Source organism: Heterodontus francisci, chromosome 4 (genome assembly GCF_036365525.1).
Source record: "Heterodontus francisci isolate sHetFra1 chromosome 4, sHetFra1.hap1, whole genome shotgun sequence".
NCBI lineage: Eukaryota > Metazoa > Chordata > Chondrichthyes > Heterodontiformes > Heterodontidae > Heterodontus > Heterodontus francisci.
This window is the reverse complement of record NC_090374.1, coordinates 50,202,228-50,216,228: the sequence shown is the minus strand read 5'-3', so window position 1 is coordinate 50,216,228 and position 14,001 is coordinate 50,202,228. Positions and strand designations below refer to the sequence as shown.

At 42.7% G+C, this 14,001-nt stretch overlaps 1 protein-coding gene across 2 annotated transcripts in view; it reads left to right on the top strand.

The window, feature by feature from the left end:
• iqgap2 (IQ motif containing GTPase activating protein 2) overlaps positions 1-14,001 on the top strand; it is a 416,923-nt gene that overhangs the window by 37,160 nt on the left and 365,762 nt on the right. For both annotated transcript variants that reach the window (XM_068029497.1, XM_068029496.1), the window contains exon 2: positions 4,774-4,873. In XM_068029497.1, coding sequence (XP_067885598.1) covers positions 4,774-4,873 — 100 coding nt within the window. The remainder of the gene's footprint in view (positions 1-4,773; positions 4,874-14,001) is intronic.

Here is a 14,001-nt window from a genome sequence, read left to right as displayed (position 1 = left end):
GTGTCGCCTTGTTCTAGACTCACCAGCTGGAGGAAACATCCTATCCACATCTACCCTGTCAAACACTAAGAATTTGAAGTTTCAATGTGATCAGCTCCCATTCTTCGAAACTCTTGAATATAGGTCCAGTTTCTGCAATCTCTCCTCATAAGACAATCCCACCATCCCAGGGATTAGTCTGGTGAACCTCCACTGCACTCCCTCTATGGCAAGTATATCCTTCCTTCGATTAGGAGACCAAAACTGTACCCAATACTCCAGGTGCGGTCTCACCAAGGCCTTATACAATTGCATCAAGATATCTTTACTCCTGTACTCAAATCCTATTGCAATGAAAGCCACCATAACATTTGCATTCCTAATTGCTTGCTGCACCTGCATACTAACTTTTAGTGACTCTTGAATAAGGACACCCAGGTCCCTTTTGGACATCAACACTTCCCAACCTCTCGCCATTTAAGAAATATTCTGCCTTTCTGTTTTTTCTACCAAAGTGGATCACTTCACACTTATTCACATTATATTTAATCTGTCATGTTCTTGCCCATTCACTTAGCTTGTCCAAGTCCTCTTGAAGCCTCCTTCACACTATTTACATTCCCACCTAGTTTTGTATCATCAGCAAACTTGGAAATATTACATTGGTCTCTTCACAATCTTTAGAAGAGCTGTGGCCCAAGCACGGATCCTTGTGATACCCACTTGTAACAGCCTGCCATCCTGAGAATGGCCCATTTATTTCTACTCACTGCTTTCTGTCTGTTAACCAATTCTCAGTCCATAGCAGTATATTACCCCCAATCCCATGTGCTCTAATTTTAAGTAACCTGTGTGGACCTTTATCAGAAGCCTTCTGAAAATCCAAATACACCACATCCACTCGTTCTCTATCTATGCTACAAGTAACATCCTCAAAAAAAAACAGGTTTGTCAAACGTTATTTCCCTTCTATAAATCCATGTTGACTCTGCCCAATCATATTATTTTCCAAGTGTCCAGTTATATCCTTTTATAATAGATCCTAACATTTTACCTACTACTGATGTCAAACTAACAAGTCTGTAGTTCTCTGTTTTCTCTCTTGCTCTCTTAAACAATGGGATTACATTTGCTACTTTCCAGTCTGCAGGAACTCTTCCAGAATTTATTGAATTATGAAAGATAACCACCAATGCATCCACTATCTCTCTATAGCCACCTCCTTCAACACTCTGGAATGCAGCTCATCTGGTCCAGGGGATTTGTCAACTTTCAATCCAGTAAATTTTTTGAGTACTACCTCTTTATTGATACTAATTTCTCTCAGTTCCTCATTTTTACAAGTCCCTTGGTTCCCTAATATTTCTGGGACATTTTCTGTATCTTCTTCTGGAGACCGGCACAAAGTAATTGTTTAGTTTTTCCGCCATTTCCCCATTCTCCACCACAAATTCTCCTTGATCGTCAACATACTGCTCCAGATTCCCATCTTGTACACACTCCAGGAATTCATCCTCCACAGCATTAGTGCTAATTACATTTGCCCAGTCTATATGTAAATTGAATTCGCCCATCATTAATGTATTGCCCGTGCTACATGCAGCTCTAATTTCCGAATTTATACCGTGCCTTCATTAGCACTACTGTTTGGCCTATAAACAACTTCCACCAATGACTGCTGCTCCTTGCTATTTCTTAGCTCTACACAAACTAATGTACTGATCTCGTCCCTTATTAACAGCACTACCCCACCTCCTTTTCCCTTCTGCCTATCCTGGAGGTGGCTGGTTTAGAAGGAGCCATTCATAATGTTAGTTAGTATGGGAATATGATGGAGGTGAGTGTCATGGACAAGTTGAGCTTGGCTAGGGCATGGGAGAGATGTGAGAAACTAGAGAACAATGCAGGTTCAGGGCTCGGACCAAAGGGAGCCATTGGAAGGCTTGGTTTGGTGGGCAAGGGGAAGAGATGTAATCAACTGAAGTGGCATGTGACTTGGGGGTGATGGTGTTCTTCTGCTATAACAGTTCATGTCTTTCTTGCTGGTGAAAGGTACAGCTGGGGGGCACTGTTGAAGTAAACCTGGCTGAGTGATGCAGTGCAGCCTGAGGGTAGAATGTACTGTAGCCAGAGTGCCTATGGTGGAAGGGGACGGATATCAGGTGCAGTCGTAGGGGTGCCAATTAAGTGAACAGCACTGCTTTAATTGGTGTTGAACTTGTTGAGTATTATTGCAAGTGCTGAGTGTTCCATCACAAATGTTGAGAGACTGAGGGGGATCAGGAGGTGATCCACTCATCATAGAGTACCAGTCAGTGTTTCATAAAATGTTCTTGACGGCAAGACTTCCAAAGTTGGTTTCTGAATGGAGGTATATAAGTAATTGCAATATAGTAATGGTAGACTACACAATAACATTCGGTACAACTTTAAGGCCTTAAGTAGACTGAAAGGTATGGCAGTAAATAAACAGTAGGAAATGTTTAAAGAAACAAAATACATTTTATTAAAAAAACACGCAAGTAAGATCCATCCGTGGTTTACTAGGGAGTTAAGACTAGGTTTATAATGCTGCAACGAATTCTAGTAAGCCTGAGGATTGGGAGTGTTTTAGAAACTTGCAAAGGTGACCAAAAAATTGATAGAATAGACTGAGAGTAAACTAGCTAGGAACATCCAAACCGATTGTAAGAGCTTTTATCTACTTATAAAAGGAGAATAGCCAAAGTAAGCGTTGGTCCTTAGAGGCAGTGACAGGAGAAATTATCATGGGGAATGAGGAAATAGCAGAGATGTTCAACAAATATTTTGTGTCTATCTTCACTAGACACAAATTACATACCAGTTAGAGAGGGTAACCAAGGGGCTTAAGGAACTTGAGGTAATTAATTATCAGCAGAGAGAAAATATTGGAGAAACTTAAGGGACTAAAAGCTGACAAATTCCCAGGACCTGATGGCTTACAGCCAAGTAGCATCATGGATAGCTGCAGAGATTGTGGATGCATTAGTAGTAATTTTCCAAAATTCCCTGGATTCTAGAATGGTCCCAGGGGATTGTAAGTTAGGAAATATAACTCCGCTATTCAAGAAAGAAGGGAGAGAGAAAACCGGGAACTACAGGCCAGTTAGCATGATAGTTGTCAGGAAAGTGCTGGAATCCATTAAGGAAGTCTTAACAATGCACTTACAAAATCAGCCAAAGCCGTCATGGTTTTATGAAAGGAAAATTGTGTTTGACAAATTTTAATTTTTCTGAGGATGTAATTAGTAGGGTAGATAAGGGGCAAACCAGAAGATGTCATACACTTGGATTTCTAAAAGGCATTCGCGAAGGTTCCACACAAATTTAATATGCTGACTAAGGGCTCATGGTGTTGGGGGTAATATATCAGCATGGATGGAGGATTAGTTAATGGAAAGGAAGCAGAGAGTAGGGGGATAAATAGGACATTTTCAAGTTGGTAGGCTGTAACTAGTGGAGTGCTGCAAGCATTAGTGCTGGGGCCTCAGCTATTTACGTTCTGTATTAATGACCTTTGACAAAGGGACCAAGAGTAATGTATCCAAGTTTGCTGATTTAAAAAAAACTAGGTGGGAATGTAAGCAGTGAGGAGAACACAAAGGGGCTGCAAAGAGTTATAAACAAGTTAACTTAGTGGGCAACAATGTGGCAGATGGAGTATAATATGGGCAAGTGTGAGGTTATTCACTTTTGTTGTAAGAATAGAAAAGCAGAATATTTTTTAAAAGGCGTGACACTTTTTAAAATGTTGACATTCAGAGAAACTTGGGTGTTCTTGTTCAAGGAACACAACAAGTTAACATGCAGGTACAGCAAGCAATTAGAATGTCTTACTGCAATTGTACAGAGCTTTGGTGAGATTGCAGCTGGAGTACTATGTGCAATTTTAAGGAAGAACATACTCGCCTTGGAGGCGGTACAGTGAAGATTCACTGGGTTGGTTCCTCGGATGAGAGGGTTGTCCTATGATGAGAGGCTGAGTAAATTGGGACTGTATTCTCTCTGGAGTTTAGAAGAACGAGAGTTGATCTAATTGAAACATCGAGGCTTCTTAAGGGGCTTGACAGGGTAGACAGTGAGAAGTTGTTTCCCTGTATGGGGGAATCCAGAACGTGGGGGCATAATCTCAGGGTAAAGGGTCGATCATTTAGGACTGAGATGAGAAATTTCTTTGCTCAGAGGGTTGTGAACTTTTGGAATTGTCCACCCCAGATGGTTGTGGATGCTCTATTGTTGAGTATATTTAAGACGGAGATTGATAGATTTTTGATCTCTCAAGGAATCAAGGGATATAGGAAGCTGGAAGGAAAGCGGAGTTGAGGTAGATCATCAGTCATGATCATATTGAATGGTGGAGCAGGCTCAAGGGGCTGAATGGACTACTCCTAAACATGGAAACATAGATCCTATTTCTTATTTCTGCTGATACTCCAATTCTCCCTTCGGCGGTGCAGTGGTTAGCACCGCAGCCTCACAGCTCCAGTGACCCCAGTTAAGTTCTGGGTACTGCCTGTGCAGAGTTTGCAAGTTCTCCCTGTGATCGCGTGGGTTTCTCCCACAGCCAAAGACTTGCAGGTTGATAGGTAAATTGGCCATTGTAAATTGGCCCTAGTGTAGTGTAGGGGGATGTGGTAGGGAATATGGGATTAGTGTAGGATTAGTGTAAAAATGGGTGGTTGTTAGTCGGCACAGACTCAGTGGGCCGAAGGGCCTGTTTCAGTGCTGTATCAATAAATAAAAAAAATAACCATATGCATTTCTCTTTTGTAGCTATTGTGGATGATGAAAGACTCTCTGCGGAGGAAATGGATGAGAGGAGGCATCAGAACATTGCCTACGAATACTTATGCCACCTAGAGGAAGCTAAACAGTAAGCTTCATTTGAACTTTCTACTTAATAGTGAGAAATAGAATTTGTGATCAAAATGGTCTTAAATGTTCACAAGAAGTATCCTTTGGAAGCAGAAATCAGCCTAGCATTTTTTTTTCTTCAAAAAATGAAATCTTTGGTGTGTTTGGTGCACAGGTTGGCATCAAGGCTAGACCCTCTTATTTAGAAAAGAGTAATCAAGCTCTCTGATGCGTCAGCTTGGGTTGGTTGTTGGCACTGTCTCCTCCGAGTCAGCACCCCCAATCCACAACTTGCGTATAATCGACGTTGATGCTGCAGTTTGCGCTGTCGCATTTTTGGAGGCACCACCTTGAGATGAGATGGACTGAGGCTCTCTCCACCTGTTCTAACAATATGTCAAAAACCCCATGAAATTACTTAAAGATGAGTAGAAAATTCTTCTGTTCTGACCAGTGTGTCTTCCTCAACCAAAACCACAAGAAAACAGACCAACTGTTCATCTCATTGGAATCTTGCTCTGTGCAAAATGGCTGTCACATTTGCCTTCTGTTCAAAATAATTCTTTGTATGTGATGTAGTTTGATCTATTTTTTAAAAAAAAAATTGCAGGTCATTTTATTTCTTGCAGACCAGGAAAATCCTGAGCTGGGGCAGAAGTAGAAGTAGGTTCACTATAATTGGTTTAGTGGCCCTGTGATGGTGAAAAAATTGCATTCAGCTATGGTGTATCCCACAATGGAATAGCTTGCTAATAATCTGCCTAGGATCACACATGAATAATGGGCATTAAAATAAGCTAACAGGAAAAGAATGATTTGCATTTATATAGTGCTTGTTACAACCTCAAGACCTTTACAAAGTGTTTACAGCTGATGTAGTACATTTGAAGTGTAGCCACTGTTGTTGTAATGTGGAAACATATAGCCATGGAACTATACCCGAACAGTCAATGGCTGAGAACTTGGTGGTGAAGGAATGGTACACACACCATTCATTGCGCTTACAGCTGCCCACAGACTATTTGTGGGCTTTTGAGCAGAAACTTGCTGTCATCGGACTTCTGAAACAGCGCAGTGCCCTCTACAGGGGGCGTGGGACCTGAGTGAAGAGGCAAAGCTACAGTGTTTCTTGAAATCACATTGACTGCCTCATTAACAGTTCTTCAAAGTATAAATCAGGAAGTGTAAGTTAATTTTTTGTAAAATAAGATACAAAAAGTGAAATAAACCGCTATGTAGATGTATTGCTTAGCAATAACCTGCTCAGTGATGCTCAGTTTGGGTTCCGCTAGAGCCACTCGGCTGCAGACCTCATTACAGCCTTGGTTCAAACATGGACAAAAGAGCTGAACTCCAGGTGAGGTGTAAGTGACTGCCCTTGACATCAAGGCAACATTTGACCGAGTATGGCATCAAGGAGCCCTAGCAAAACTGGAGTCAATGGGAATCGGGGGTGGGGGGGGATATCTGCTGGTTGGAATCATACGTAGTGCAAAGGAAGATAATTGTGGTTGCTGGAGGTCAATCATCTCAGCTCCAGGACATCACTGCAAGAGTTTTTCAGGGTAGTGTCCTAGGCCCAACCATAGTCAGCTGCCATTCGTTCAATCATAAGGTCAGAAATGGGGATGTTCGCTGATTGCACAATGTTCAGTACCATTCATGACTCCTCAGATACTGAAGCAGTCCACATAGAAATGCAGCAAGACCTGGAAATATCCAGGCTTGGGCCGATAAGTGGCAAGTAACAGTCACACCACACAAGTGTCAGGCAATGACCATCCCCAACAAGAGAGAATCTAACCATCTCCCCATGACCATGGCATTACAATTGCTGAATTCCTGGAGTTACCATTGACCAGAAACTGAACTGGAGTAGCCATATAAATACCGTGGTTACAAGAGCAGGTCAGAGGCTTGGAATCCTGCGGCAAGTACTTTCCTCCTGACTCCCCAAAGCCTGGCCACCATCGACTAGGCACAAGTCAGGAGTGTGATGGAATGCTCTCCACTTGCCTGGATGGGTGCAGTTCCAACAACACTCAAGCAGCTCGACACCATCCAGGACAAAGCAGCCTGCTTGAGTGGCACCTCATCCACAAGCATTCACTCCGTCCACCACCGCACACAGTGGTAGCAGTGTGCACCATCTACAAGATGCACTGCAGCAACTCACCAAGACTCCTTAGACAGCACCCTCCAAACCTTTGACCTCTACCATCTAGAAGGACAAGGGCAGCAGATGCATGGGAACACCACCACCTGTAGATTCCCCTCCAAGCCACACACCATCCTGACTTGGAACTATATCACCATTCCTTCACTGTTGCTGTGTCAAAATCCTGGAATTCCCTTCCTAACAGCACTGTAGGTGTACCTACCCCACATGAACTGCAGCAGTTCAAGAAGGCAGCTCACCACCACCTTCTCGAGGGCAATTAGGAATGAGCAATTAATACTGGCCTAGCCAATGACGCCCACAACCCAGGAACGAATAAAAAAAAAAGATGGGATTAAGAGAGAGAGCTGAAAGAGAAAAAGTAAAAATTATCTTAAATTTGAGTTTTTGAAAAATCTCCAACAATAATGAAAATCTGAAGGAATGAGTCTCCACACTTGTAGAAGTTAATTTTTGGTGCCAGAGAGGTTGTTTGGCAGTAATTATGACTTATGCTGTTTAAAAATTAATTTACAGTTGACATGCCGTAACTTTTCCCAGCATGTTTACTGGGTATTTCGTGGTTAACTCAACAATATGGTTGACTCTTAACCTACCTCTGAAATGGCCTAGCAAGCTTTGCCAACAATGCCCACATCCCATGAAAGCATTAAAAAAAAAGTACTGCAACTTCATGCCCTTGCATGCATTTCAATGCGGAGTCTCTCGGTGTGGTACTGTTAAAATGAAGTTTGTGGATAAGTCAGCAACTTCAGGACTTCCACATTTAACTGCACATGTGTGGACACTGTCCGATTTGCTCCTTAATAATGGTGAATGCTGACAGCCTCACTGTTGTTCTTACTGTCAAATCTGGGCCATAATTTTGGGGAGGGGAGGGAGAAAATTAACGTGAAATATTACCACATAGCATGTTGCTCAGTTTTAATCTCTAAGTTTTACTGTACAACTTCTCAAAGAAATACTAATTCTAGAGGAATTAATGCACTCTATATGTTGTAGTATCAGTTTGGTATTAGATTAGTAGTAATTCTGGTGTAAATCCATTGCCCGATTACTGAATTTGATAGCATAAACTGGTTCAAGTTTATCTGGCCCTTTTGGAAGGAGTTGGTTCCGTATCTGTCTATCTTAAGCTCCCAATTCTTACCAAATATTAATATCAATGAGCGAATCTAATGAAGTCACTACATTGAACCCAAAGTGCTGATTTTGTAGCAAAATGTGGTTTATTAAATTGATTCCATTCAGATTTTTTAAAAGTTTTTTTTTAGTCTACAAATATCAATTTGATACAAACTATTACTGATACAAGGCAGCCTATAATTTAATAGTTACAATGTTTTCTGAAACTGATGCATATGTCTGTGATGCCTTTCCAGCTAGAATGAATTTTGATTTGTTTAAAAGTTTTTAGTGTAATTTAAACCATAAAACTGCTTGAAGGTTATAATGACTTGAGCAAAAAAAAAAACTTGAAAGGCATTAAGTGAGTTTTAGATCATTTGAAAGTTTTGTTGCATTTTCTGTACACTTTATAGCCTGGGGCCCCAAGAAGGTTCAGCGTGATGCAGTTTTTAAAAGGAACATCTATTATTGCTGTAAAATATTGGAAAAGCTGGAGGAAATTGCTTGTGACTACACAATGAAAAAATGAATATATTTAGAACAATGCAACTTTTTAAAAAATATATCTTCAAGTTGTCATTCTAAGCTGTTAAGATACCAGAAAGGTACTGTTCTATTCATTTGGGCCTGCCAGATGTGAAGAGATTCAGTTTTACTGTTTCACATCACCTGTGAGCTAGAGCAGAGTTCTATATGACCTTGTTGCTTAGAAACAGAAAAAGATTCTTTTAATTCATTTACTTCATGCATTATTTATTAACTTGAAAGAAGGAATGAAACCCGACAGACCACCCAGCATCAACCAAGGTACTGGAAACGACAACAGCAAACCCAGCCCTGTCAACCCTGCAAACTCCTCCCTACTAACTAATATCCGGGGGCTTGTGCCAAAGTTGGGAGAGCTGTCCCACAGACTAGGCAAGCAACAGCCTGACATAGTCATACTCACCGAATCTAATCTTAGACGATGTCCCAGACATCACCATCACCATCCCTGGGTATGTCATGTCCCACCGGCAGGACAGACCCAGCAGAGGTGGCAGCACAGTGGTTTACAGTCGGATGGAGCTGCCCTGGGAGTCCTCAACATCGACTCCAGACCCCGTGAAGTCTCATGGTATCAGGTCAAACATGGGCAAGGAAACCTCTTGCTGATTACCACCTAACGCCCACCCCCTCAGCTGACGAATCAGTACTCCTCCATGTTGAACAGCACTTGGAGGAAGCACTGAGGGTGGGAAGGGCACAGAATGTACTCTGGGTGGGGGACTTTGATATCCATCACCAAGTGGCTCAGTAGCACCACTGCTGACGGAGCTCCTAAAGGACATAGCTGCTAGACTGGATTTGCGGCAGGTGGTGAGGGAACCAGCAAGAAGGAAAAATATACGTGACCTTGTCCTTATCAATCTGCCTGCCACAGATGCATCTGTCCATGACAGTATTGGTAGGCGTGACCACCGCACAGTCCTTGTGGAAACTAAGTCCTGTCTTCACATTGAACGCGATAGAGGGTATCCTCAATGTGGAGGAGTATTGATTCATCAGCGGAGTGAGGGGTGGTAGGTTGTAATCAGAAGGATTTTTCCGTACCTGTGTTTGACCTGATGCCATGAGACTTCATGGGGTCTGGAGTCGATGTTGAGGACTCCCAGGGCAACTCCATCCTGTGGTAAATGGGATAGATTTGAACAGATCTAGCAATGCAAAACTGGGCATCCATGATGCGCTCTGGGCCATCAGCAGCAGTAGAATTGTATTCAACCACAATCTGTAACCTCATGCCCTGGCATATCCACCACTCTCATTACCACCAAGCCAGGGGGCCAACCCTGGTTTAAAGAAGAGTGCAGGAGGGCATGCCAAGAGCAGCACCAGGCATACCTCAAAATGAAGTGTCAACCTGGTGAAGTTACAACCCAGGACTACTTGTGTGCCAAGCAGCGTAAGCAGCACGTGATGGACCGAGCTAGGCAATCCCATGACCAACGGATCAGATCCAAGTCCTGCCGTATCCAGTCGTGAATGGTGGTGGATAATTAAACAACTAACTGGAGGAGGTGGCTCCACAAATATCCCTATCCTCAATGATGGGGTAGCCCAGCACTTCAGTGCAAAGGATAAGGCTGAAGCATTTCCAACAATCTTCAGCCAGATGTGCTGAGTGGATGATCCATCTCTGCCTCCTCCTGAAATCCCCAGCATCACCAGATGCCGGTCTTCAGCCAATTCGATTCACTCCATGTGATATCAAGAAATGGCTGAAGGTACTGGATATTGCAAAGGCTATGGGCCCTGGCAACATTCCGGCAATAGTACTGAAGACCTGTGCTTCAGAACTTGCTGCGCCCATTGCCAAGCTATTCCAGTACAGTTACAACACTGGCATCTACCTGGCAATGTGGAAAATTGTCCAGGTTATGTCCTGTACACAGAAAGCAGGACTAATTCAACCCGGCCAAATATCACCCCATCAGTCTACTCTTGATTATCAGTAAAGTGATGGAAGGTGTTGTCGACAGTGCTATCAAGCAGCACTTGCTCAGTGACACTCCGTTTGGGTTCTGCCAGGGCCACTCAGCTCCTGAAAGCTTTGGTTCAAGCATGGATAAAAGAGCTGAACTCGAGAAGTGAGGTGAGAGTGATTGCCCTTGACATCAAGGCAACATTTGACTGAGTATGGCATCAAGGAGCCCGAGCAAAACTGGAGTCAATGGGAATCGGGGAAAACACTCCACTGGTTGGAGTCATAACTAGCGCAAAGGAAGATGGTTGTGGTTGTTGAAGGCCAGTCATCCTCAGCTGCAGCACATCACTGCAGGAGTTCCTCAGGGTAGTGCCCTAGGCCCAACCATGCTTCATCAATGAACTTCCTTCAGTCATAAGGTCAGAAGTGGGGATGTTCACTGATGATTGCACAATGTTCACCATTTGTGACTCCTCCGATACTAAGTGTAGAAATGCAGCAAGACCTGGACAGCATCCAGGCTTGGGCTGATGAGTGACAAGTAACATTGACTGGCACTTGTGTGGCATGAATGACCATCTCAAACGAGAGAATCTAACCATCTGCCCCAGACATTCAATGGCATTACGATCGCTGAATCCCCCACTATCAACAACCTTGGGGGGTGGGGGGGGTTACCATTGACCAGAAACTGAACTGGAGTAGCCATATAAATACCGTGGCTACAAGACCGTGTCAGAGGCTGGGAATCCTGCAGCGAGTAACTCTCCTCCTGACTCTCCAAAGCCTGACCACCATCTACAAGGCACAAGTGTGATGGAATACTCTTCACTTGCCTGGATGGGTGAAGCTCAACACCATCCAGGACAGCCTGCTTGATTGGCACTCCCTCTACCACCGATGCACAGTGGCAGCAGTGTGTACCATCTACAAGATGCACTGCAGAAACACACCAAGGCTTCTTAGACAGCACCTTCCAAACCTGTGACCTCTATCACCTAGAAGGACAAGGGCAGCAGGTGCACAAGAACATCACCACCTGACTTGGAACTATATTGCTGTTCCTTCACTTTTGCTGGGTCAAAATCCTGGAACTCGCTTCTTAACAGCACTGAGTCTACCTACCCCACATGAGCTGCAGCGGTTCAAGAAGGCAGCTCACCACCACCTTCTGTAGGGCAATTCGGGATGTGCAATAAATGTCGTCATAGCCTGTGCATTCCACATCCTATGAATGAATAACAAAAAGACTAGCTTGGAAGGGATGTTTCGTTGTGGTTGATTTATATTGCTCATATACCTCTCATCAGGACTGAGCGTATGGGCATGACAGCTAAAGAAATCATTCAGAATCTTACCTACTGAAGAGCCACTTGTCATTCAAAACATAAGTTGGCCACTTAATTTTTGGAACTTAACAGATTTCCAACGAATCTCAATTCTGTAGTCATCTCTTGTAAGGAAAGTTGCTTAATCTTTATTCTAGTGTTGGAACAAGAACTTTGTTTAAATTTGAACTGTGGCCAGGCACAAACCATTGCTGTGATCCAATGAATGTTCTGCAATACAGTTGAAGCGTGATACATCGTTTCCAGATACTTAAGCCACCAAACAGATAATTCCATTTAATTTTTAAGGGTGAAATGATTTGGAAAGTATTGCTGAAATGTAATTAATATTTTCCCTTGAACTGTTCACTACTTTTTTGTAATAAATACTGTGGTATTAAAGATCTGTATTTTCTATTCACCTTGGTGCATTTGCTAGTGCTTATAAAACGAGCAATGGTTGACGCAAATATTGAAGCTTGCAGCAGCCATTTTGCAAACAACGTGTGCATGCACACATGTCTACATGGACCCTAATAAGAGCGATCTGATAACTGCAGACAACTCTGAGCTGCAGACAACTCTGAGCTGCAGAATTGGCGCCAAATTGACTTGGCAGTTATACAAACATGCCCATCGCCTGCTGAGGTTAGCCTCTTGCTAATGTGGTAAGCACAGTCACGAGAGTACAAATTGAAACTGTCAGTACGAATCGTCCAGTTTGCTGTATTTTGCTTTTCTGAACTTGATCTGAGTGTTAATTGATTTTTGTTGCTTCACCTTGTTGAGTTTTCTTGCTACTAATGAGCCTGATATTTTTAAATGACATATAAGCAATGCAGAAATAATTTAGAGCAAACTATTCGCTAATCACTGGCATAGACGTTGACCCTCTGTATAAAGTTCTTTTGCACAGCTGTACTGCACACAACTTGATCAACTCAATGTGGTGACTGTAGCTATTCAGTGTATTTACTGAAAGCTTTTTTGTTTTACAATCTGATTTTTACAAGATTTTTTTTTTTAGGAACAATTTTGCAAAAGTCCCATCGGTATGCTCATAGCTCATAATAAAATGATGCAGCTTTGAAGATCTGATTTGACCGATTTTTTTTTGATTTAATTCTCAGGATGTGGTTGTCACCGGCAAGTCTGTCATTTATTGCCCATATGTAGTTGCCGCCTTAACTGCTTGCTTGCTTCACTTCAGAGGGTAGTTAAAAGTCAACCACGTTGGCTGGGACTGGAGCCACATGTAGTCAAAACCGGGTAAGGATAGAAGGTGTCCTCCTTCTCTAAAGGACATTAATGAACCAGTTGAGCTTTTGTGACAATCTGACACCTTGATGGTCACTTTTACTGTTACCAGCTTTTTAATTCTGTATTTTTAAAATACTGAGTTTAAATTCTCCAACAGCCATGATGGGATATGAACTCTGTTCTCTGGATTTACTAGTTCAGTATTATAACCATTACGCTAATGTAGCATATATTGCGACAAAGTATGCAGGATTCCCATTGCTGTATATTTAAAAACAAAATTACAGATAATCTCCCACACTGGTAAAAATGAATGATCCTTATCCTCCTCTTTCTGTTGCACGTTGTTTTGCCATGTTGAATTAAATACACCAGTGTTTGGTTTTGGGTTCCAACAGGACCAGCTGACTCCAGACCTCATTACAGCCTTGGGCCAAACTGGACAAAAGAGCTGAATTTAGGAGGTGAATTGAGAGGGACTGCCAATGGCATCAAGGCAGCATTTTACTGAGTGTGGCGTCAAGGTGCCCTTGTAAAAATGAAGTCCATGGGAATCAAGGGGAAAACACTCCACTGAGTGGAGTTAGACCTAGCACAAAGGAAGATGACTGCGGTTGTTGAAGGCTAATTCTCTCAGCCTCGGAATATCACAGCAGGAGTTCCTCAGGGTAGTGGCCTAGGCCCAGCCATCTTAGCTGCTTCATCAATGATCTTCTCTCCATCATGAAGTCAAAAGTGGGAATGCTCGCTGCTGATTGCAAAGTGTTTATTACCATTTGCAATTC